Here is a 25,879-nt window from a genome sequence, read left to right as displayed (position 1 = left end):
GCTACTGCTGTGGGCAGCTAGGGTTTAACCCTGCTGGAGAACTCTCTAGTCAGTGCAGAATGCATGCCTCAGAATTTCCCAATCAAGGGACAGGAAGCTGAGGGGTTATCCATTGGTTCTCCTTCCATTGCAGGCTAAGGGCTGCTCCCAGGGAAATCCACCCACCAGCACTTTCAATGTGCCCTGTGCGCCGTGCCTGCTCCTACAACCAGAAAATAAGCTGCAGGCAAAGAATCGCAGGTGTTTGCTGTTAGCAGCCCCAGGTGTAGAGAGTAGCATGCTGGTAGTGTCTTAGAAGAACACAAGTGATCGTATCTGTGCAATGTAGCCTAACAGTTGAGTGTGATGGCATGACTGCCTAGAATTGGATCCCAATTCTGCCACCTCCTTGCTGAGTGGCTATAAGCAAGTTGCTTTGTCTCTCTGAGCTTCTGATTCCCTACCTGTAAAATGGGGAATTATAGCACTTCTTACTTCATGAGGTTATGTGAGGATTGAATGAGGTAATGCATTTAGCAGAGTGTCTCACACGTCACACACATCCAGATGTTAGATGCTAGCATCATGGTGGTTGTTATAATTATCGGCTCCCCCTTTGGGATAAATAAAGCTCAGAACATCCTCTTTCTGGGCTTTGGAAGGGCTGCTTGGAGGTTAGGGAGAATCTACAGGGACTCCTAGCCTACAGAGGTCCTTGCCCCACTGCTGGGTAGCTGGCAGTGCCTGTAGTAGTTCCTTGTAGGGGTGGAGTGGCAGAGGAATCTGCAGTTTTAGCCAGGACAGACATTCATCATCGGGAGTGGAACCCAGAGCCTGGCTGCTGGGGTTTCTCCACTGTCCCCTCTTGCTGTCTGGAAGGTGACTTGGCTCTTTGCTCAGAAATGCTATTTGCTTTCTCTCTTAGCGTTGAGTTCTAGGGCTCTAAATTGCAGACATGAAAAGGCAACCATTAGCGTATTCCTGTTTCTTCAAGCACATCCTACCCAGCAAGAAAAAGGATGAGTTTAATTTGTGCCTCAATTTTAAAATGTTCGCTCTTTGATGCAGTGTGTCCTGGGCATTGTCGCCTTGGAACAACGGGATATTTCGAAGTAAAAAGGACAGGGCTCCTGTCCTCTGAAGGCTCACTGTGTAGGGGCCACAAACCCAGGTGTTTTCAGGAGCCAGGCAAACAACAAGAAGGCAAAAGAGCTTGGCATCACCCAGTGTTAGCAGATCCCCTTCTTCAAAAGAAGCTGGGGATCTGGGTTTTCATATCTCCAAATTTTCAACAGCAACTAATTAAATATTAAAATGACAACAAACGCTGTGCAGACCAGATCAACAGGGTTATTAGACTTCTTTTTTTTTCCAGGGTTATTAGTCTTCTGATCTAGATTCTAGAAGTTAAATTAACATGCCCATGGGAACCGTTATAAAAGCAAGCTGGGAGGGAGGGAGGAAAGAGGTCTGCCAGCCCCCGATTCAGAGGAGAGAAGGGAGCTTCTAGCACTGAAGGATGAGGCTGTTAGCTGCTCCTTGAAGGACAAGGAAAAAATCAACCCCACCCCACCCCCGCCCCCCCACCAAAAAAAGTCCTTATCTGTTTTGCTAATCAAAGTCAAATGAAGAAATCGGGAAGTTTGAGGTCTGTGCTCACACTTCATGGGGAGTGTGTGCTGGGACCCGCAGGTGGATGGGAAAGTTCCCAGGATGGGTTCTGAGGACTGGAACAGGCAGGACTTGGATCTTCACAGTCTGGAGAATGGAGTGTGTGAATCCGATGGGTCCTGAGCCAGGATTCAAAGAAGGTGGGACACACGGTGATAAGGTGATGGGGGGGGTGGAGCGGGGAGGGGAGGAGGGAATGTGTTTGGGTCAGGCCAGCTTGGGGGTGATGATTTAGGAGGGTGTGAGGACATAGCCCAAGAAAGGTGAGACAGCTTCTGTCCTACGCTGGTTCTTTAGTTTGCAGTCTCCATTGCAAATAAGGTAACCTTGTAGTTTTAACTACCCCCTCACTGCCTCTGCACCCCAAATCTGTCTCCAGTTCAGATATCTTTGCTCAAGCCCCAAACCCACGTATACAACCGCTTACTGGGTATTTACACGTGGGTTAAACTTCAACATATCTTACTGCAAAGTAAACTGACCAAGTATGTTCACAGCAGCGTTGTTAGTAGGCCGAAAGGGGAAACAACTCAAATGCCCTTACACGGGAGACGGGATAAACATCAACAATGAGTGCCGTTCAGCAATACAAAGAGACAAATTACCGATTTATGCAAAAACATGGACGCATTTCAAGAACATTTTGATGAGCGAAAGAAGCCAGGCACAAGAGTACACACTCTACGATGCCATTCAGCTGAATAAAGAACAGACAGAACTGACCTATGGGATAGAAACCGGAACAGAGATCGCCTTAGTGGGAGGGGGGGGGGTCGACTGGGAACTTTTGGAGGGTGATGGAAATGTTCCGTGTCTTGTTTGGGGTTTGGGTTACATGGGTGTGCGCGTTTGTCAAAATCCGCAGAGCCGTGCACGTGAGACTGGTGCACTACGTGGTACCCAGCCCGATTTTCAAAACATGAGTAAAGAGAAAAATGGTGGATGCTTTGTTAGCCATGGTTCCTAAGTGGTAACAGTGGAATATGCATCCCACGAGGGGGAAATAAACCTTGCAGTTTTAAGCTGCTGTGGGGAAGAGGGGATCTCAACATGTCTGAAATCACACCGGTCATCTCTGTCCACCCTCTTCCCCACACTTCCAAACTTGCTCCTCTTCCGCTTCTTCTCATCTCAGTGGAAAGAACCAGCATCCTGCCAGTTGGCCAGAACAGAAGCTGGAGCTGTCCTTTATCTCCGATCTCCCTTCTCCCTTGCCCAATGTGCTACCCAGCCAGGGTCAGTCTGTCTCCCAAACAGGTCCACTTTGTTCCATCTACACGGCAGACAAATGAGTCCATCATTCTTTTTTTTTTTTTTTTTTTTTTTTTTTAAGACAGGGTCTCCCTTTATCACTAAGGCTGGAGTGCAGTGGTGCGATCATGGGTCACTGCAACCTCCGACTCCCGGGTTCCAACTCCTGGGCTGATCCTCCCACCTCAGCCTCCTGAGTAGCTGGGACTACAGGCACACACCACCATGTTTGGCTCATCATTTCTCTCCTTAATAATGCAGTAACTTCCTAGTGATCCCCTAGCCCACATGCTGGGGGTCTCCTCTCTCCACTCAGAGTGACCTTTTAAATTTTTTAAGGTCATACCATAGCCCTGCTTCAAACCTTTCAAAGGCTGCCTGTCATGCTTACAGTCAGCCTGAATTTCTTAAGGTCCTTTCAACCCTTTGTCTGCCTCTTGTGTCATATCTGCCTTGCACTTCATGCTCCAGCCAGATGATGTTTCATTCTTTGAATGTGTCTTCCCCTCTGCTCCATAAATGCCGTTCCTGCTGCCAATACCAGTTTATCTGCCTCAGCAACCCCAACATACCTTTTGGACACAGTATGGAGGACCCAATCCCAGCTAGAATGCACTTTTTTTGAGAGTATCTGCATCCTTTTTGCCCTCTGATGTATCCTCAGCACCTAGAGCAGCACCTATCATGTAGCAGGTACTCAATAAGAATTTTTGGTTTGTTTGTTGGTTTGTTGGTGACAGGGTCTTGCTCTGTTGCCCAGGCTGGAGTGCAATATAGTGATCATAGCTTACTGCAGCTTCCAACTCCTGGGATTAAGGGATTCTCCTGCCTTAAACTTCCCAAATAGCTGGCACTACAGGCCCACTGTGACCATGCCCAGCTAATTAAACTTTTTTTTTGAGATGGGGTCTGGCTGTGTTGCCCAGGCTGGTCTTGAACTCCCGGTCTCAAGCAGTCCTGCCTCAGCCTTCCAAAGCTTTGGGATTACAGGCATCAGCCACCACATCCAGCCTTAATAAATGTTTTTTGAATGAATGAATGAATCTTTCCTGATATTCAAAACTTTGGAAAGATTTATGTTGCCTCTTCATCTTCAAAACAACCAAATAATGCAACAATAATAATAGATACCATTCACTGAGCATCTATTGTGTGCCAGGAATGATACTAAGAACTCTGTGATACATCATTTCATGTCATTATCTCCATTGTCTTGAAAAGGTGATGAATGTTTAGGAAGCTTCAATCACCAAATGCAATTAAGTGCCTTCTCTGTGCCACACTCCTCTAGGTACCAGGGAAACAGTGGAAAGCAGAACAGACAAAATCCTTGCTCTCGGGGAGCTTACATTCTGGTATAAGGAGAAAGACGATAAATTGGGAAACAAGTAAATATATGGTTTGTAAGATGGTGACAAGTGTTTTAGAGAAAAGCAAGTAAGTGAGGCAGATGGAGATTGCTGAGAGTAATTTTATGTAGGGTGTTCAGGGAAGAGCCCTCTTATCAGAGGTGAGAGAGTTCCGGGGAAAGAGTGCTCTGAGCAGAGGGAACAGCAGGTGCAAAGGCCTTGGGCTAAGAGCGTGTTTGGTGCATTCAGAGAGCAGCCAGGAGGCCAGTGTGGAAGTAGAAAGGAGACTGAAATCAGAGGGAGTCCAGAGGGACTCAGTCATCTGTGGTCTTTGGTTTTTACTTTGAGAATAGTGGGAAGGTATATATATTGGGCAGAGGAGTGTTATGACTTAACTGATGTGTTCTGGACCACACAGCTGATTCATGTCAGAGAATTCTACCACGAGACTTTTTTTTTTTTTTGAGTGAGAGAGAGATGGGATCTTACTCCCTCACCCAGGCTGGAGGGCAGTGGTGTGATTACAGCTCACTGCAGCCTCTAACTCCTGGGCTAAAGCTATCCTCCCACCTTGGCCTCCCAGGTAGCTGGGATGACAGGTGCACACCACCATGCATGGCTAACTTTATTTTTGTAGAGACAGGGTCTTGCTATGTTGTCCAGGCTGTTCTCAAACCTCTATCCTCAATTGAATCTCCTGTCTCAGCCTCAAAAATTGTTGGAATTACAGGTGTGAACCACTGTGCCCAGCCACACATGAGCTTTTAACTCCACAGTTTTCTCTCTGCTAGAAGTGAATCCAGTAACGAAGTCCTGGCAGCTTCAGGTCTCCTGCTCATGGCTTCCGGTTCTTGTCTCATTCCAAAGCACCTGCTGCCACTCTGAGCCCCATTCCTCCGCTCATGGCGAGGAGGCCCTCTCCCATTGCACTGAGGACACACATGAATGAGGACACCTCATTCATCTATATATGCAACAAATATTTAGCTGGGAACTATACTAGTTGTCAGGAAAACCACAGAGAATGAGAAATATTCCGTGTCCGCAAGACAGTCTCCAGTTTATTGGAAGGAAACAAGTGGACAGGCAGTTATCCTCCAGTATTAATGGAAAGAGAAGTGGATGAAGAAAATCAGAGGAGAAGCTAGTGCAGACAGAGAGAATCGATGAGGGCTTCCCTGAGGACATGAAGATGTGAACCCCTAGCTGGGTTGTTGAAGGGGAGAGAATAGCCATTTGTACCACAGTAGCAGCAGCAGATGCAAAGGCCCTGTGGTTGGAGGGGCCTGGGACATCCAGGGGAGTGAAAGGAGAGTGAAGCTACGTTGTAGGGAAGAAGCACCCTAGCAATGATGGAGTTGGAAAGCCAGGTAGGGCCTGAACATATAAGTCCATGAAAGCACCTCAATCTTTATCGTGAAAATAATGGGATGCCACTGCGGCATTTTAAGCAAGAGGGGACTTGGTTGGGTGAGAGACTCACTGTGGTCGTGTGTGAAGCCCAGTGTAAAGGAAAGCAATGTGCCTTGTGCAGGTGAGAGATGATGGCAGGTAGTGGTGGTTGAGATGGAAAGAAGTAGATGAATTCTAGAGACAGCTGGGAGGGAAGAAATGACAATTCTAGAGACAGCTGGGAGGGAAGAAATGACAGTTCCTGGTTACGGTTGAGACATGAGGGATCAAAGAAAGATGGAAGTGCAAAGGATGTCCGACAGGTTTCAGGCTTGTGGAGTGATGCACGGCCATGCTTTCCACGGGGACAGGGTGCGGGAGCTGCAGGAACCACAGCTTCCCACTGTGTGCCTGTGTCTTCCTACAAGATCATCCTTAAACCCTGAGCATGTTTTCCGTGTGCTTCCTTTTTGCAGAGGGCCAAGATCAGTCAGGGAACCAAAGTCCCGGAAGAAAAGACGACCAATACTGTCTCCAAATTTGACAACAATGGCAACAGAGACCGGATGAAACTGACTGATTTTAACTTCCTAATGGTGCTGGGGAAAGGCAGCTTTGGCAAGGTATGGTATGATTTGGTGACTCCACCTGCTCTAGAAGGAACATCTAACAAGGCAGGCACATTTGCTGTTCCTATGGGACGGACGTCCTAGTGGGAGAGAGAGTAAGAAGTAAATAGACCCACACTACACTTTGTAATGAATACCATGAAGGAAATGAATGGAGTGCTCTCTCACAAACAAAAAAGGGACCCGTTCAGACAGTCTGAGGAGGTGACACATACGCTGAGACCTGGAGGATAAGAAAGAACTAGCTATACTTTCAAAGAGCTAGGAAAAAATGTTCTCAGAAGAGAGCAAGTGCAAAAGTTCCAAGGTGGGGACAGGCTGGGTGCATCCTAGGAACCATTAGAAGGTGTTGGGGCAAAATGTCGCTAGTAGAAGGAGGTATAGGATTTGATGTTGCAGAGGTAAGCAGGACCCAAGGATACAAATCTTATAAGCTACGGTGAGGAGTTTGGGTTTCATTCACATTGCAGCGGGGAGCCACTGAACATTTTTAAGCAGAGCAGCGATATGATCGGATTTGCCTTTTGGAAAAGATCGCTCTGACAGCTGAGAACGGAAATGGTTCCTTTCAAACAGTAGCACAGTGGAAGGGTGACCCTGGGACTCGTAGAGTGGTTCTGGATGCTTTTATAGATACTGCGAGATGCTGTTTTACTGAAGTTGAGATTGTGTTATAAGTATTTCTGACTCGTTTAATGTTGTTTTGGGGTTTTTAGTCCCTTTGCGTGCCATGAAGATGTCTAGCATAAATCTCATACCATGAACTCAGGTGTGCAAAAAATATAAATTTATTTTCCATCTATGTAGCGTAAGCCAAAAACCTGGGAGTTATCCCTGAGTTTCCCCCTTTGCTGTATTTCCACCATCCCTACCCACTGCCCCCCACAACCATGTACAATGCACTTGCGAACGCTGACAGTTCCTTCAAAGTATATCATGTATTCACTAACTTCTCTTCATCTCTCTAATACCACCCTAGTCCAAACCATTAATATCACCTGGATAAGTGCAGAAACTCCTCAGTGGCTTCTCAATCCCAATCTTGTTACCTGTCATTAATCTCAATCCCAATCTTGTTGCCTATAATTAATCCCAATCCCAATCTTCCTTGCCTATAATTAATCCCAATCCCAATCTTCTTACCTATAATTAATCCCAATCCCAATCTTGTTACCTATGATTAATCCCAGTCCCAATCTTGTTGCCTATAATTAATCCCAATCCCAATCTTCTTGCCCATGATTAATCCCAATCCCAATCTTCTTGCCTATAATTGATCCCAATCCCAATCTTCTTACCTGTAATTAATCCCAATCCCAGTCTTGTTACCTATGATTAATCCCAGTCCCAATCTTGTTACCTATGATTAATCCCAATCCCAGTCTTGTTGCCTATAATTAATCTTGTTACCTATAGTTAATCCCAATCTTCTTGCCTATGGTTAATCCCAATCCCAATCTTGTTGCCTATAATTAATATACTTTCTACTTCACAGCCCTAATAATTTTTTAAAGCTTACATTAAGTCAAGGAGCTCCCCTGCTTAAGACCCTCCAATGACTTTCCATCCAATTAGAAGAAATTCTGTGTTACATCCTTAGCTTGTATCACCCTTTATCATCTGGCCCTTGTTCTCTGTGTGACTTCTTTTCTTCTTTTCCTCCTCCCCATCACCCACTGTGCTCTGGCCACAACATCAGCTCTTGGGTCACTGAAACACACAAAGCTCCTTTCCCCCTTAGAGGCTTTGTGATTCTGCTCACTTTGCTGTTTGCATGGCTGGCTCCTTTCTGCAATTCACATCTCAACTTAGACGCCACCTCTTCTGAAAAATCTTCCCCAACTACCCACTCAAAGTTGCCTCTCATTCACTGTCCGTTATATTTAACTCTCTCATAGCACCCATTACTGAGTGATGCTTTTCTTGTGTCCTCGTTGATTTTTCTCTCTTCCCTTTCTAAGGTCTAAGCTCTACAAGAGTAGGGATTGTCTCTGTCCTGGTTGCCATTGTGTTCTCAGAGCCTAGGGATGGAATTCATTCAGTGCCTAGACTGAATGCATGGATTCTCTGTCTGTGGGTGGCAAGGGTATCCGCTGAGATGGACTAAGTGATCTGAAATGATGGCTCAAAGTCTGAAGAACCTCAGCATGGGGTGGGAATAGAGAGTAAGGGCAGCCAGTAAGATGGCCCATCCAGTCCCTAAGGTTGGGAATAGGCAGTTGGCAGTGGTCCACAATGTTGTATGGTTTTTACCAGCAACTCTGAGCATCCCTGGGGTAGAGATGGAGAAGGAGATGGTGGATTTGAGCTAAGGGTGAGATTAGTAGAATCAGTGAGCTAGATTATGGAAGAAAGAGAGTTAAGGATTCTGGGAAGAGAGATGTCCACTGCAGATCCACAGAGGCTGTACCAAGTGCTCAGGAAAAATGTGTTGAATACATGAATGAAAATGGTATCTAGATTGGGTTGGGGAAGACGTCTAGCATAAAGAGAGTCATCACCTGGGTGGGAAAAAGGGAGTTTAGAAGTCTAGGGATGAAAAAATAATGGATGAGGTCAAAATACGTAAAATGTTAGGAAGAATTGAAGCATTTAGATTTCAAACATGGAGCAGTCTCTCTGATGATGGGGAAGAAAGTGGCCTAAATAAAGAAGAGGTTCTAATAAGCTGAGTTTTTAAAAATTAAATGAGCACTTTTTTTTTTTCTTTTTCAGACAGAGTGTCACTCTGTTGTCCAGGCTGGAATATAGTGGTGCATTACGGTTCACTATAGCCTCGACATGCTGGACTCAAGCAGTCCTCCTGCCTCAGTCCCCTGAATAACTGGAACTACAGGCATGCACCACCACGCCTGACTAATTTTTGTTTTTGTTTTTGTTTTTTTGAGTCAGAGTCTCATTCTGTTGCCCAGGCTGGAGTGCAATGGCGCCATCTCGGCTCACTGCAACCTCTACCTCCCTGGTTCAAGTGACTCTCCTGCCTCAGCCTTGTGCTTGGCTAATTTTTGTAGTTTTTAGTAGAGACAGGGTTTCACCATGTTGACTAGGCTGGTCTCGAACTCCTGACCTCATGTGATCCATTCGCCTCAGCCTCCTGAAGTGCTGGAATTACCGACATGAGCCACCGCGCCTGGCCTAATTTTTGTATTTTTTTGTAGAGACGTGATCTCACTATGTTTCCCAGGCTGTTCAAGTACTTATTAGCTCAAGCAGTCCTCCTGCCATGGCCTCCGAAAGTGCTAGGATTACAGGTGTGAGCCCCTGCACCTGTCTTAAATCATACACACACACACACACACACACACACACACACACACACACACACATATATATATTTTTATATATATATGTGTGTGTTTTTTTTTTTTTGAGACGGCGTTTCTCTCTTGTTGCCTAGGCTGGAGTGCAATGGCACAATCTCGGCTCACTGCAACCTCCCCCTCCCGGGTTCAAGTGATTCTCCTGCCTCAGCCTTTTTGAGTAGCTGGGATTACAGGCATGCGCCACCACACCCAGTTAATTTTCCACTCTTAGTAGAGACAGGGTTTCTCCATGTTGGTCAGGCTGGTCTTGAACTCCCAACCTCAGGTGATCCACCTGTCTTGGCCTCCCAAAGGGCTGGGATTACAGGCGTGAGCCACTGCGTTTGGCCATGATATTCTTAATAAGCAATGCATTCACATGGTTCATCATTAAGATTATATTAAAAGGATAAACACTGAGAAGTCCTGCTCCTACCCAAGTTCATATCTTTCTGTGACCACTCACTGTTGCTGCTCTCCCTATGTGAACACTTTTATTGTGTTAATTTGTGTCTTTCCAGTCCCCCTGAGGTAATCTAACATTTTTATTCTTGTCCTTGTTAACTCAAAAGTTTGTGTACTGTGCCTGTTTTTGATCACTTAACAAAACAGATGAGAGGATGTTTGATGGAGGATTGGAAGTTCTGGAGGATCCCATGGGAAGGATGGGGGTTGGGGGATAGTGGGTGGAGTTGTGGGAGAATGGATCACTGGGGAGCAATGAGAGAATAGATCATATGTCTCCATGGAAACTGTTATAATCATTGAGAGCTCTGTTCCAGACTGGAGATGTAGCATCAAATAAATCATAGATGAAAACAACAGTATGTCATGAAAGCAAAGTAGAATAACAAACACCTCTATGATCCTTTAAAACAGAGTAATCCTTTGCAACTCTTGTATTGCCAACCAGGGTTGTAAATTAATGCAGGTTTTGTATTTGAATTCCAACTTTGAACATTTTGCAGTCTGGTTAGGTACATAGATCAATCTCCATAAACAGAAGAACACAGCTGCAGTGATTTACTCTTCCCCTTCTGAAGATGAAAGAGATCAGGCTTTGGGGTAATCTGTTTCCACCTCCCTTAACCCAGGAAAAACAAAACAAAACAAAATATGTTTTTAAACACTAATGGCCATGAGCGGTGGCTCACACCTGTCCCAGCACTTTGGGAGGCCGAGGTAAGCAGATCAAAGTCAGGAGTTCAAGGCCAGCCTAGCCAATATGGTGAAATCCCATCCCTACTAAAAATACAAAAATTAGCTGGGCATGGTGGCGGGCACCTGTATTCCCAGCTACTCAGGAGGCTGAGGCAGGAGAATCACTTGAATCCAGGAGGCGGAGGTTGCAGTGAGCCGATATCGTGCCACTGCACTCCAGCCTGGGTGACAGAGCAAGACACTTGTCTCAAACAACGACGACAACAACAACAACAACAACAACAACCACACTAATAATTTGTGGGGTGACTAGGGAATGGCATAAGCCTTTGGTAAGACCTGTAAAAATGGAACAAGGCAGGAAGCAAGGGTGAAGGACATTGAATTTCAAATATGTAAGCTCGTTTCAAAATCTTCCAAAAGAAGAAAACTGGAGAGTTTGTTTTTTTGAACAGGCAAAAGTGTTTACCTGGAAGGGCTATCATACCAAAGCGGGGCCTGTTGGCATGGCTGGCTTACTCGGAGGTAGATGCCTTCTAGGACTTTTAATACAGAGCATTCAAATATATCATTCACATTTAAAAATTATTTTATTTCTCAACTTTCATTTCAGATACAGAGGGTACATGTGCAGGTTTGTTACGTGGTTATATTGTACCCAGGTAGTGAGCATAGTACCCAATAGGTAGTTTTTAATTTATTGCTTAATAGTGCTTAGAATTTTATCCTTACCTCTCTGTTTTTATAATGCCTTGAAACTTTAACTTGAGTTTTGCCAGCATCTTTCAAGAATTCAACCTTGAATGATTGCTGGAGTCAAAATTATGCTGCACATATATAAATTGGGCAGATCTGTACCATCCAGATTGATGATACAAGCTTACCTTAAAAAGTAAATACAGCAAATACTTGATCAAGCATATACACAGCACAAGGACAACTCTTTATATTATAGACATGATTCCTCTAACCCTAATGTGCTGCCTTAATAAACATGCATTAAATATTTAATGAATGCTAATACTGTGTGTCTTCTGAAACTTCATATGTGCTCATGGTAATGATTTGTATGATACACGTCTTTAAAAAATAATATGCAGGAAAGTTTGAATGGAAGTTTTCTTGTTCTCTCACACCCGTGACTCTTGCCTACAGATGGAACTGAGCTAATGTATGTGAGTTGAGATGGCGTCAGGGGGATAGAAAGGGGCTGAGGGAGGCAGCTAGTGTGCTATAGTGGGCATAGATCTACAACTATAAAGAAGCTCAAACCTAATAGCACAGAAGAGCTATGTAAAAATGGTATTTACTGGAAAATGGAAATAGCCCAAATGGTATATTCATAATAAATACAAGAAAATGAAGTGACTCTCTCCTCTCTCTCTCTTTCCCTCTCTCATGCACACGTATCTGTCTATCTATCTATCTATCTATCTATCTATCTATCTATCTATCTAATCTATCAGTCTATCTAATCTATCATCTATCTACCTATCATCTATCTATTATCTATCTACCTGTCATCTATCTATCATCTATGTATCATCTATAATCTATCTACCTATCATCTGTCTATCTTATTATCTATCATCTACCTATCATCAATCAATCAATCAATCATCTATCTGTCATCATAGAAAGATTTTCGTAACATAATATCAAATAAAAATAAAAGCAAATTATGGAACATTATGATTGGCAACATAAAATGTATATAGACCAATTCCTTTTATGTAATATACTCATGGTCCCTCCTTTTATTAAACTTTTTCTTCAACATTTCATTGTGAAAATTTAAAAACTGGAAAAGTTGAAATAATTGCATAATGAACATCCGTAACACCCACCACCTGGATTCCACAAGTAACATTTAACTGTATTTGCTTTATCATGTATCCATCTGTCTATCCATCCATCAACCCTTTTTTAATGCATTTTAAAGCGAGTTGTAGACATCCGTACCCTTTACATTTGCAGGTAACTGCTAGTGCACTTTACATTCAGCATGTGTACCATTTAACCAGAATTCAGTATTTGCAATGATTATTTTAAAGGTAAAATTACATATACTGAAATGCAGCTATCTTAAGTGTATCGTTCTATGAGTTTTGAAAAATGCATAGTTTTTAAAATGCAGTGGAGGTATAAACATTCATTAAAAAAATCACACGAGCATGAAAGCAACTGTGATGTTTGGTGTGTTCCCTGGGCACCTGTGGGAATGGGATTTGCCCTAGTTGAAGCCAGAGACTTCTGTGAAAAAGTGGCTCGAGCTATAGCTGAAGGACGAGTTAAGTTAACTATACAAACAGGGGAAATAGTAAATGAAAATCTCAGAATGTCTCCTTCTTCCTGGCCCCCACCCACAAAATAGGCTTGGTTAATCTGTGTGGCTGACAGGGCACCTAACTCCTTTTATTAGGGTAGATTCATCTGCTGTAACAAATAGACCCCCAAATATATACTGGCTCAGACACAATAGAAGTTTAATTTTCATTAAACTTCTAAGTTTAAGAAGTTTAAGACAGGCGCGCCTGGCCCCACCCACTCTCTCCATATGGTGATTAAGGGACAAGGTGCCTTCCGTCCTATATGGCTCCATTAATCCCTAGAGCTTTGTTTTCTCTGCAGTCAGAGGGTGGAGGAGGCACAAGCTGCTTCTTAAAAGTCTCAGTTTGGGAAGTGGCACCAATCACTTCTGCCTACTCTCTATTGGAGAAAATGTAGCCACGTGGCCACACTTCGGTGCAAAGGAGGCCGGGAGAACAATTTGGGTGGATGACGCGTGTTCTCAGCTGCGCTCCCTACTTTTCAGCCCTGGATGGAATTTTTCATGGTGACACACAAAAGACCTTCTGACCTTTCCCTTTAGAGCTCCCAGTGTATCACACTCCACACACAAAAAACTTCACGTGCCTCTTCTCTGTGGCATTTCTTTGTGTTCGAATCATGGAGCACGCCAGGTGTTAGTGGTAACTTTCTTGAAGCCTAGCATGAGCCAGGGATAAGTAGGAAGAAGTCAGCAGCTTATGAAATTACAAAGAAAAAGTGAAGTGTCTATAGAAACGAGGTGCCCAGGTATCACATTTTTTCTTTTTTAAAAATCTCATCCAGTTCTCTTGCTGTCTATGCATCTAAGATGATCTAAAATCAGAAGCAGAGAGGTAAGAGACAGAACCATTAAACTTCCCCATCTAGTGTTTGACTGTCCTAAAATAATCCCAAGATACTGAACCAACGACATTAAATGCCTGGGTGTATCACTAAGGAGGCTGTGGAAGGCCTGGTGGTGGCCGCTTCCACTAGGGTACCCCTAGAAACTTGGCATTTGTGTGACACTCTCCAAGATGCTGGCATCAACTTTTGTAGCTCAAAATTCAGACTGTACAACAGAGTTGACTATAGTCTTGGCCAAGTTTCCCAAATATTAGTCATTTATGCACCTGTTGTGGGTTTTTCTTTGCCATTACATGCCTCCTTTATGCGATCATATTTTTCTTTAAAGTGACTTTAACTTCACTTCCTTTTCTTCTTCTTAACATTGCCCTAAGCAATAATATATGTGAAATCACAAGTTTGATATGCCAGTTATAGATTTATTTTAATGTGTTTGGTTTGATATACCAGTTATATATTTATTTTAATGTGTTTTAGGAGAATATATTAAAAGAAGAGTAATTTTGTCCTTGTACTAGTACCTGAACCACATTTGGTGAAAAACTGTCATAAAATCCTACACTCACACAATGTAAGATTGAGGTGATTTGGCAGCTCGATTACCATGGTATTTCTAAGAATGTGAAGTCTTTTGTTACAAGTTGTGTGCGTATCTGGAAGTTACAAAAAGTCTCTGTTCATCCCCCTCCTCCATATCCTTTCCTTCAAATAAGGAATATGCTCAACACTCCCAGTATCCTTAAAAATCTTTCCTGTGATCTTGACCTCCCTCCACCCTCCTTTTCTCACTAAATATATCCAGACAGCAAAGCTACTCTTTGGAGATTTGCTACCTTCATTTCTTCCCTACCCACTCCTTCCTTATCCTTTTGTATTATGTCTACTCCCCTTAGCAACTTTCAGAAGCATCTGTCTCCCAGGTTATCAGCAGTCTCATAACTCACACCTCTCCAGATCTGAGCATGAGGCATCCTGGCTTGCTCAGGGGAGTAGGGCAGACATGAGGGGAAGAGAACTGGAAATAAGATTGGAATTCATACATTATTCTGGGGAGAAGTCATCACCTTTACAGTGACTTCCCACTGAAAGGCACAACTAAGGATTCATTCATTCAAGAAGTATTTATTGAGCATCTACTATATGCCAGGTACCCTTGTAGGTACAGAGGCAATGTCTGTGAACAAACCAAACAAATATATCTGCCTGCCCCTCATGAAACTTATATTCTAGTGGTAGTGATGGTGATGACGAAGATGATGACACCTAATATTTTTGGGTCCTTACTACATGCCAGGCTCTGTTGTAAGTGCTTAGTATGTATTCATGAGCTCACACTTACTCTGTGATGCAGCTACTGTTGTCCCCATTTTACAGATAAGGAGAGTGAGATGCAGAAAGTTGAAATAACTTGCTAAAGTCACACAGCTAGTAAATGGCATTAAACAGATCAGCTTTGATTTAGATGTGTATGATTTGGGGCTCTTTTTTTTTTTTTTTCCTAGAGAGAGGGTCTCACTCTGTCACCCAGGCTGGAGTGCAGTGGTGCAATCGTAGCTCACTGCAGCCACGAACTCCTTGGCTCAAGTGATCTGCCTGCCTCAGCCTCCCAAAGTGCTGGGATTACAGGCATGAACCCTATGACCAGCTGATTTTGGGATCTTGATTGCTTGATACTTACCATGTAATTTCCTAGTTTTAACAGTGATTACCTGGAATGTCACAAACATATTCTAGGAGGTTAGTCATTTTTCCCTCTTATTTCCTCATCTTTCCCTCTAAATGCTAAGCAGAGTTTGCGGCCAGGGGCAGTGGCTCACACCTTTAATCTCAGTGCTTTGGGAGGCCAAGGCAGGAGGATCACTTGAAAAGGAGATGGAGCAACATAGGGAGACCCCATCTCTACAAAAACAAAAAACAAAACAAAAATTGCATCCCTTACTTTCAGTGTAAGCTGCTGCCATTAGACAAACCACATGCTCCTAGTGATGGAGGGCTCTGAGTTTTCTGTTCTTCCTCATCGCTCTGTGCTTATTGGCTACCTATCCCGTGTGTAAATAACACATATGCCATGTGCTCATTGGAACTGTGAGTCATCCGCAGGGATTCCAAAGAGGGTCCATGAGAATGGCTTTCACTCCTCCAGCCTCTGCCTTTCTGACCTCCTCCACAGGCTTCAGCCTTTTGGGATTCCCCAAGTCTTGGAAGCATCTCTATTGAGTGCAGTGACTCCTTAGCTGGTTCCTTTTCAACCTTCAACCTCCATTTTCCTAACCCTTACCAATTCTACTGCCCAGCTGCACCCACTCCAATTCCACTCACATCTTGCCTGTTATCTCCAATGTTTTGGAGCTCATGCTCATTGACAAGGAACTTGCCACGGATTTGCATGCATTATATCATATTAATTCTCACCATAATCCTGCAAGGTAGTTACTGATAATCACTCTATTATATAGAAATTGTAAGGCAGAGAGGTTAAGTGACTTCTCCCAGGTCACACAGCTGGAAGGAGGCAGGACCTTGAAAGCTGGTTTTGTGATATCAGTTGCCTCTTGCCATCTCTTCTCCACTTTGGGGTCCACACATCTTCCCAAACCACTAGTTTAAGATTTTTTTTTTTTTTTGACAGAGTCTCACTCTGTCACCCAGGCTGGAGTGCAGTGACATGATCGTGGTTCACTGCAGCTTCAACCTCCCAGGCTCAAGCAATCCTCCCATCTCAGCCTCCCAAGTAGCTGGGACTACAGGCACGTGCCACCACACCCAGCTAATTTTTTGATTTTTTTTTTTTTTTTTTTTTTTTGTAGAGACAGGGTCCCACTTTGTTGCCCAGGCTAGTCTCCAACTTCTGGGCTCAGGGAATCCTCATGCCTTGCTCTCTTAAAGTGCTGGGATTATAGGAGTGAACCACCGTGCCCAGTCCAAACCACTCGTCTTTCCTCTTCCTTTTTTCCTTTCTTTCTTCCTTCCTTGCCTTTCTCTCTTTTTGTCTTTTTTGAAATAGCAGTTACAAAACAAAAGAGCTTCCTAATGAGGCCAGGTGTGGTGGCTCACGGCTATAATCCCAGAGCCTCTAGAAGCCAAGCCTGGAGGATTGATTGAGCTCAGGAGTTCAAGACCAGCCCAGCCTGAGCAACATAGCAAGACCCCATCTCTAAAAATGTGTTTAAAAATTAGCCAGACACAGCTGGGTACGGTGGGTCCCACCTGTAATCCCAGCACTTTGGGAGGCTGAGGTGGGTGGATCATGAGGTCAGAAGTTCAAGACCAGCCTGGCTAACATAGTGAAACCCTATCTCTACTAAAAATACAAGAAAAAAAAAATTAGCCAGGCATGGTGGCACAGGCCTATAATCCCAGCTACTCAGGAGGCTGAGGCAGGAGAATGGCGTGAACCTGGGAGGCAGAGATTGCAGTGAGTCGAGATCATGCCACTGCACTGCAGCCTGGGTGACAGAGCAAGACTCCATCTCAAAGAGAAAAAAAAGCCAGACACAGTGGGACATAGCTGTAGTCCTAGCAACTCTGGTGGCTGAGGCAGGACGATTGGTTGAGCCCAGGAGTTCGAGGCTAAAGTGGGCTATGATTACACCATTGCGCTCCAGCCTGGACAGCAGAGGGAGACCCTGTCTCTTAAATGTTTACAAAACTGCATAATGACGTTTGTGGGTTTCTCTTTCTTCCATGAAAAAAAAAAAAGCAAAAAATGATATCTCATGACTGCATTGATATGAAGACAAATATATTAATGTTACATATTAAAACATGTACTTCCACCTAAGTTCACTGTTTTTCTTGCGATTTAAAAAAAAATTAAAGTGCATTATGAACCCTGAAAACAGCATGGGCCCTGAGCACTGTGCCTGGTGGGATTTGATGGAGAAGTCGGCCCTATTTTCCAGCTCCAGCATCTCAATAGCGCCTCCCTCCACAGCCTCCAAGCTTGTCTCCCCAAAGGCCAGGGTGCTTAACAACCATGCTCTGTGAGCATAAGAGAACATTCCAGAGTTCCAGGCCCCAGACCGCAGAGTCTTTTTTTTTTTTTTTAAGACAGAGTCTTGCTCTGTCACCCAGGCTGGAGTGCAGTGGGGCGATCTCGGGTCACTGCACCTCCTGGGTTCAAGCAATTCTCCTGCCTCAGCCTCCCGAGTGGCTGGGATTACAAATGCTCACCACCACGCACAAGTAATTTTTACATTTTTAGTAGAGACAGGATTTCACCATGTTGGCCAGGCTGGTCTCGAACTCCTGGCCTCAAGTGATCCGCCCGCCTCGGCCTCCCGAAGGGCTGGGATTACAGGCATGAGCCACCGCGCCTGGCCTCACAGCATGGTCGTCTGGAGCCAAGCGCGGCATCAAATTTTAACAGGAAGAAATTGCCTGAGGAGATTAAAAGGCAGCTTAGTTCATGCCAGGAACAAAGGCCTTCTCTAAAGTCTGAGCTTCTGGTGTGGGAGTCTCTACTAATTTTAATCTCATTAGTGGTATGTATTCACACACAGACATATACATACATACATTAGATGTGGTTATATAATCCTACAGACAAAAGCACTTCCCTGTACTTCAGCCTGCTTTGCTATCTTCCTGCACCATATGGTGAGTTTCTTTATCATATGGTTCACAGATAGCTCAAAGTGTTTGCTACCTGTTTTCTTAATCCTTTTCCAGAGGACCTTTTTGACATTTGCTGTCTGATCTTGGATTCCTGCCCTCTCTTTGGTTCTATCACAATTATGTCACTTCCCTGCCCCCAGCAAGCCTTCAACCTTTCCTTCTTTCATATGCAATTCTGATTGCAGCGTGTGTGTGTGTGTGTGTGTGTGTGTGTGTGTGTGTGTGTGTGTGTGTGTGTGTGTGGTGTTTTTTTTTTTTTTTTGCCAACTCATCTTCCCAGATTCTTGTGAGGTCCTTTTTCCACCATCCCGAATTTTCCAGGTCTCTCCTCAATGAAGTGACTTAACTGCTCTTCTGCAGCCTCTGCCTTCAATTCTCAGAAGGTAGTATGTTACAAGACAAGATAAGCGTTCGTTTTTCGCAAGAAAATTAATTATACCAAGTAAAATGAGATATCAGGAATTTAAGTTTTACAACCTTCCATCTGCTGCAAGTAGATTGTCAAGCCAGAGTGAGTAAAGTGGGTATTTGCTGAGAAGACGTGGCTTGTTTCTGTGTATCTCAAGACACCCAGAGGCAAGAAGTGCCACCTGAATGAGAGAGCTTCCAGCAGTCTGATAACCATGGCTCCATCTGGGGGTTATAGGGGGGCCCCCAGCCTGCCATCCCTGCTTCTCGATGACATCTCTCTGCAGATACGTGTCAGTACCGCCTCTCTCAGCCTTGTTGATGCTTCTTAAGTCTCCATGTCTAATTCTCACATCTAGAATGTCCTAAGAATCTAAAATCCCAGGAAAGAAAAACTGACGGGTCAGTGTGGATCAGGGATCCCTAGGATCCAATTCGCTGTGACCAGGGGGAGGGGTTACTTTTCCAACCATCCATCAGGAAGGATGACAAGAAAAGAAAATAGGATGTGGGCAGTTTTCCTGTGAGAAAGAAGAAAACGACAGGCGTGTCTGGCACGCAAGCCAAAGTAGGAGTTTCCTTTAAATGTGTATTCTTTTTTATTTTATTTATTTATTTATTTTTGAGATAGAATCTCACTGTGTTGCCCAGGCTGGAGTGCAGTGGCACGATCTTGGCTCACTGCAACCTCAGCCTCCTGGGTTCAAGTAATTCTCCTTCCTCAGTTTCCCTAGTAGCTGGATTATAGGCACACACCACCATGCTGGGCTAATTTTTTTTTTTTTTTGTATTTTTAGTAGAGACGGGATTTCACCATGTTGGCCAGGCTAGTCTTAAACTCCTGACCTCAATTGATCCATCTGCCTTGGCCTCCCAAAGTGCTGGAATTGTAGGCATGAGCCACTGTGCCCGGCCTTTTATTTTAATGTTTTAGAGACAGCATCTGGTTTTGTTGCCTAGGCTGGAGTGCAGTGGCATGACCTTAGCTCACTGCAGCCTCCAACTCCTGGACTCAAACGATCCTCCTGCCTCAGCCTCCCTACTAGCTGGGATTCCAAGTGCATGCCGCCATGCCTGGCTCATTTTTGTTTTCTTCTAGAGACGGGATCTCATTATGTAGACCAAGCTGGTCTTAAACTTCTGGCCACCAGCAATCCTCCTGCCTCAGCCTCCCAAAGCAGTGGGATTACGAGTGTGAGCCATGTCGCTGGGTCCTGTGTTTTCTTTAAAATGTTGCCTGATTCTTTGGGAAAAATATCACAGAGATAAATCAAGTCCTCTTGTAGAAGGACCAGATAGAGCCTATTAATATGGAAACTCTGTCTCAGGTGATCATTCATGGCTGCTGGTCCAATTATCACGCTATCATGGTACCTGCCATCCTCTGCGTATCCATCTCAACTTTATCTCTATGTGTTATTTCAGAAATTTACAGTCCTGGTAAAATGAATCCCTGGTTACTAACAGCATAACCCATAATCTTTTCTATAATACAACAAACAAAATGGCAGAAATTTGTAGATTGTAATCATCTGACACCCATGATAAATATTTTGGATGTACAAATGTGGATGGTACCTATGATTATTCATGCCGTAGTTGTTTCAAACCCTCACCCCACCCCACAGTTTCACCTTATATACTGACCTCATTGAACACCACTGCGGAGATTGATAATGTTTTTGGAGCACTGGGAACTCATCTGAGTGTTTTATATGCATTGCTCATTTAATCTTCACAATGGGTCTTGTGAGGTGGGTGCTGTTGTTACCTCCAGTTTTAAATTTGTAGATAAAGAGGCAGAGTCTCTATTTTGCAGGTGAGGGAATAGAGGCTTAGAGAGGTGAGAAGCTTGCAGTCCCGAAGCGGTGGAGGCAGGTTCAAATCAGGGAGCCTGGCTGCTGAATGTGTTACCACTCAGCTCCACAGTCCCCTTGCACCCCGTCCCCCCCACTCCTGCTGTGCTGGAACCCCTTCTCTATTAGCAGTGGTCTGTAACTCCAACAACAAAGGGGGGCTGTGCTTACAAGGCAGATCAGATTATAAACAAGCTTTCTTCCGGCCACCTAATTGTTACCACAAATGACAGGCCTTTAAGGGTTTCATTTCATTGTCTTTCAGTAGAAGCCATCAATTATTAGTTTATTTTCCCAGCAACCATTTAAAAAAGAGTCAAATTAAATCTGCTTTTATTTTAACTATCCAGCTTTGTCAAATGTAATATATGATTCAAAGAAAATTGACTAAGCCATACATGTCACCAATGTTTATTTTATTTATTTATTTTTTTGGCGTTTCTGTTCTTTTATGAATGTGAGTGGTGAGAACACTTATGATCTCCTCCCTTAGCATATTTCAAGTATATAACACAGTATTATTAACTGAATTACCATGCCATACCTTTTAAATTGCTAGTACTTATTTATCTTGTAACTGAAAGTTTATACTCTTTAATCAACATCTCCCCATTTTCTCTCCTCCCAGCCCCTAGCAACCACCATTCTGCTCTGTTTCTTTAAGTTTGACTATTTTAGATCCCACATATGTGAGATCATACAGTATTTGTCTTTTTTTTTTTTTTTTTTTTTTTGGAGACACAGTCTCGCTCTGTCTCCCAAACTAGAGTGCAATGGCATAATCTCGGCTCACTGCAACCTCCGCCTCCTAGGCTCAAGCGATTCTCCTGCCTCAGCCTCCTGAGTAGCTGGGATTACAGGCATGCACCACTGTGCCCTGCCAAATTTTATATTTTTAGTAGAGATGGAGTTTCACCATATTGACCAGGCTGGTCTCGAACCCCTGACCTGAGGTAATCCACCCGCCTCGGCCTCCCAAAGTGCTGGGATTACAGGCGTGAGCCACCGTGCCTGGCCCCAGTATTTGTCTTTTGGTATCTGGCTTATTTTGCTTAGGATAAGGTGCTCCAAGTTCACAAACATTTATTTTAGCTTAAAAGAACCCTTCAGTTACTGGAATTGATCAATATCAATTCTACTGGTAAAAATTAATTATACTGGTATCAACAATTAGACTTGACACAGCCCAGAGTGTGGAAATAGTAGTTCTCTAGCATTTCTTATTACAACCCAATTAGACATTTCTTATTAGACCCAACCACACATCCTCATTTAAACACAGGGCCAGGTATTTCAGGTTTCAATCTCCTTGTTCCACTCCTCCCCTTTCCAGCAGTCACTGTGAGTCATCCCTTCTAGGGGTGTAGTGACATTTGCTTAACAATAGCAAGTCCACAGAAGCCAGAGATGACTGGGCTAAACGCACCTTCATTCTAAATTTCGTTTCACACTTCCACGGCTTTCTCGGCTAGTGGGCAAAAACTCTACTTGATTAAATTTCAGATGTGACATGGCCTCATTTTAAAAGGTTTAAATCTTAATGCAACCTGCCAATCTGACCTCTGAAATGAGAAATTAGCTTATCTATCACACAGATCCATGCTTTTATCATCTATAAAGAGATTTTTAAATACAGAAAACCTTACGTAATAAATCAAGAAATAGTCAAGTTGTATCATCTAAGTTGTTCTATACGCTGGATATCCCTGCTCTTCTTTTCATCTGGCCAATGTGAAGACTGTATTCAAAAAGTGCTTCAGTCCTACCTACATGCACACTATTAATTCCCAAGCATCTTCTCTCCATTATATCACTTTCCAGTTTTTCCTGAGGTACGTCTTCACTTGGCAGAGTCTACCCAGTTGCCTTCTCCTAAACAGACTGTTAGAAGTCTGAAATCATTTTTAGACTGCTGGCTTCCTCTTTACTGCTAGAGGCAAGTGCATTTGATTCCTTCAAACCACATGACTTCACATCAGACTGATGTGGCCACTGTCAAATGTAACATTTAAACATATGTTCGTGTGGACATATATGTTTGGAATATTTCATCCAAAGTCTGACACCTAAGAATACACTTTGGAAAATCAGAATTAGGGCCTTCAAGATAGACTAAATGTGATAGGGCATCTTCATTTCTGGTCAAAGTTGGAAGTTTGGGAAAGCCTCAAAAGTGAAGAATTCACCAACAACCATGGTGAATGCAGTGTGCTGAGTTCTTGTAAGTACGCAGTGGGATCTTCTTGCCCTCTCCCCAGATAGAGCTGATTTCTCAAGAGGGGAACAATAGGGAAAGAGCTTTACACACGTAGACTCAAATCAGCCTCCATGAATATTTGGAGGCTAGAATTTTTCAAAGATAGTTTGGCAGGGAGAGGGGGTGACTAGGGAATGGGTACTGCTGATTTGTTGGGGATGCAATCGTAGGGGTGTGGAAAATGTCCTTATTCTCTGAATCCTCTTCTGGGTGGGGTCGCAGGACTGGTTTGTGAGTTCACATTGGGATTGTCCAGTAGTCAGAAAGGCAAAAGAGCGAAAGACATCTCAAAAGGCTAATCTGTGATTCCACAACAGTGATGTTATCTGCGGGAGTCATTGGGAAACTTGCAAGTCTTGTTACCTCTGGAATAATGGCTGGTAATCCTTTATGTCTATATCTTAGCAGAATTCAGGCTCCTTTCATCCTCCTCCCTTGGCAGTCTTTCATTAGTTTTACAAAGGCAGTTTAGTTTGGGGGAAGGGCTGTTATCATGTAAACTATACACTAAATTTCTCCCAAAGTTAGCTTGGCCCAAGTCCAGAAATGACTAAGGGCAGTTTGGGGGTCAAAAGCAAGATGACGGTTGGTTAGATCGGCTCTCTTCCACTGTCATCATTTACTGTTACAATTTTTGCAAAGGCGGTTTCATTCTTTGCTATATGTTAAGCTGTTAACATGCCTTATGTCATGGAATCATCATCATGGCCCTATGAACTCTTGTTAATGGACTCTTGTCTATATTTTACCCCAATATCCAACCTGTTGTGAGACCTCCTTTTTTTTTGTTGTTGTTTATTTGTTTGTTTTTGTTTTTTGTTTTTTGAGACAGTCTCCCTCTGTTGCCCAGGCTGGAGTGCAGAGATGGAATCTCGGGTCACTGCAACCTCCACCTCCCGGGTTCAAGCGATTCTCCTGCCTCAGCCTCCCAAGTAGCTGGGACTACAAGTGTGCGCCACCATGCCTGGCTAATTTTTGTATTTTTTAGTAGAGACAGGGTTTCTCCATGTTGGCCAGGCTGGTCTCGAACTTCTAGCATCAAGTGATCCACCTGCCTCAGCCTCCCAAAGTGTTGGGATTACAGGCGTGAGCCACTTTGCCTGGCCAAGACCTCCTGTTTGGAATGGCTTTCCTCTCCATTCCAGGCCTCTAGTTATCAAAGGTGAGGTAGCTTAAGCCCTTCAGTGCTTAATCCCTGGTCCAAGCGGAAGGAGGACTTTGGCAAATCCGCATGCTAGAAAAGATGAGTTTGGAAGGACCTGGAAACCAGGGTACATAGTTCCTTCTCCCTTGAGATTTTAGAAGTTGACAGACGGTTTGCTGGTTTTGTAGAGAAATCCTATCTGCCACAGGGTATGTGGATTACCCAGGGAGGATCCTGGAGGTCACGTGCCCAGTACCACCTCTAAGCACAGACAGTATGACCTTGCCTTTCACTCTGGGCTTTGTGTAAGGATCTCCCAGGACATAGATTTCATAGTGATATTCGTCGATTACTCCAATTCACTTTCTGCCTTTCTCTTTCTTGCTTATGGAGAATGTGGGAAAGAATTCTCTATACACACCCACAGAAGGAGTTAGAACATCCTTCTTATCCTCCATTATCGTGCCTTCAAGTTAATAATTATGGCTTCCTTTTGAGGGAGGAACTATCATTATTCCCCTTTTATGGATTGGGGAACTGAGACTCAGAGAGGTTGAGGAACTCAGCCAAGAACACACAGCAAAGCATGTGATAGAGTCAGGATTTGAGCTCATGATTCCAAAGTCTGAGTTTGTATCTTCTATGACTATAATTCTAATTAGATATAAGCTTCCGAATCATCAGACTCTGTCCATGCCGTAATCTCTTTCTTACATGACAGAGATGGTCAGGATACCTGCCATGTGGTAATGATGTGGATGTGGAAGCTAACCTCCATTTGATTAGCTTGGGTGTACCAAGCTGCACCAGTTTTCTCTCGAAATTCTGCTCCTGAGTGGGTGAGTGCCCTGGGAAGAGCAGGTGGATGGAGTTTGCTCAGTTTTCTAATCCCTGACCACCCTCATGGCCTCTAGCCAGCTTTCCTCTCTGTCCTCCCCCAGTGAGGGCCAGGCCTGCCACAGGCAGCCTCCCAATATTTAGAAGATTCCGATTTAATTGGTCTGGACTGTGGCCCAAGCATCGGCTTCTAAAACCTCCACAGGGAATTCTAATGTGCAGCAGGGAGAAACAGCAGCTCAGCGCAGCAGGCAAAGGACATCCACGGAAGGGCTGGGGGAAGGGAGGAGATCATATTTGCCTTAAAACTCGGAGTTGAGCTCCTCTGACCTACCCTCTGCAGGTCTTCAGGGGGACTGGGAAGAACCTATGGAGGGGATAGCCCCAGAGAGCAAGGGGATCCTCAACAAGATGGGATCTTAAGACAGAGGGAGGGTACATTCCTTGCAACAGATCAGCACCCTGATCCTGTACCCAGCCTCATCCACAAACCTGTGCCCTAGTGCTGGGCATGGGAGACAGAGCTAGGGGTTGTGTGGTCCCCCGGAGGCCTACAGTATATACACATGAGCTGTAACTTGCTTGTCTATCCCTCCCCAAGTTGATCTCAGCTTATCTGATGCTCTTCTGCCAATTTAGTGTTTGGGGACCCTGTGAGCCCTAAAGTCCTCTTTCTCTTATTTTAATTTTATTTTATTTTATTTATTTTGAGATGGAGTCTTGCTCTGTCACCCAGTCTGGAGTGCAGTGGCGCGATCTCGGCTCACTGCAACCTCCACCTCCTGGGTTCAAGCGAGTCTCCTGCCTCGGCCTCCCGAGTAGCTGGGATTACAGATGTGCACCACCATG

General features: G+C 44.1%; 2 protein-coding genes across 7 annotated transcripts in view; one reads left to right on the top strand and one right to left on the bottom strand.

Moving 5' to 3' along the window:
- The window catches only part of NDUFAB1 (NADH:ubiquinone oxidoreductase subunit AB1), a 1,133,838-nt gene that overhangs the window by 532,725 nt on the left and 575,234 nt on the right, over positions 1-25,879 (bottom strand). The gene's annotated exons all lie outside the window — the stretch shown is intronic.
- The window catches only part of PRKCB (protein kinase C beta), a 382,510-nt gene that overhangs the window by 279,707 nt on the left and 76,924 nt on the right, over positions 1-25,879 (top strand). For both annotated transcript variants that reach the window (XM_050773830.1, XM_050773829.1), the window contains exon 9: positions 6,119-6,265. In XM_050773830.1, coding sequence (XP_050629787.1) covers positions 6,119-6,265 — 147 coding nt within the window. The remainder of the gene's footprint in view (positions 1-6,118; positions 6,266-25,879) is intronic.

The sequence above is a fragment of the Macaca thibetana genome, chromosome 20 (assembly GCF_024542745.1).
Source record: "Macaca thibetana thibetana isolate TM-01 chromosome 20, ASM2454274v1, whole genome shotgun sequence".
In the NCBI taxonomy this organism is placed as follows: domain Eukaryota; kingdom Metazoa; phylum Chordata; class Mammalia; order Primates; family Cercopithecidae; genus Macaca; species Macaca thibetana.
Note: the sequence above shows the minus strand (reverse complement) of the source record. Positions and strands in the feature narration are given on the sequence as shown.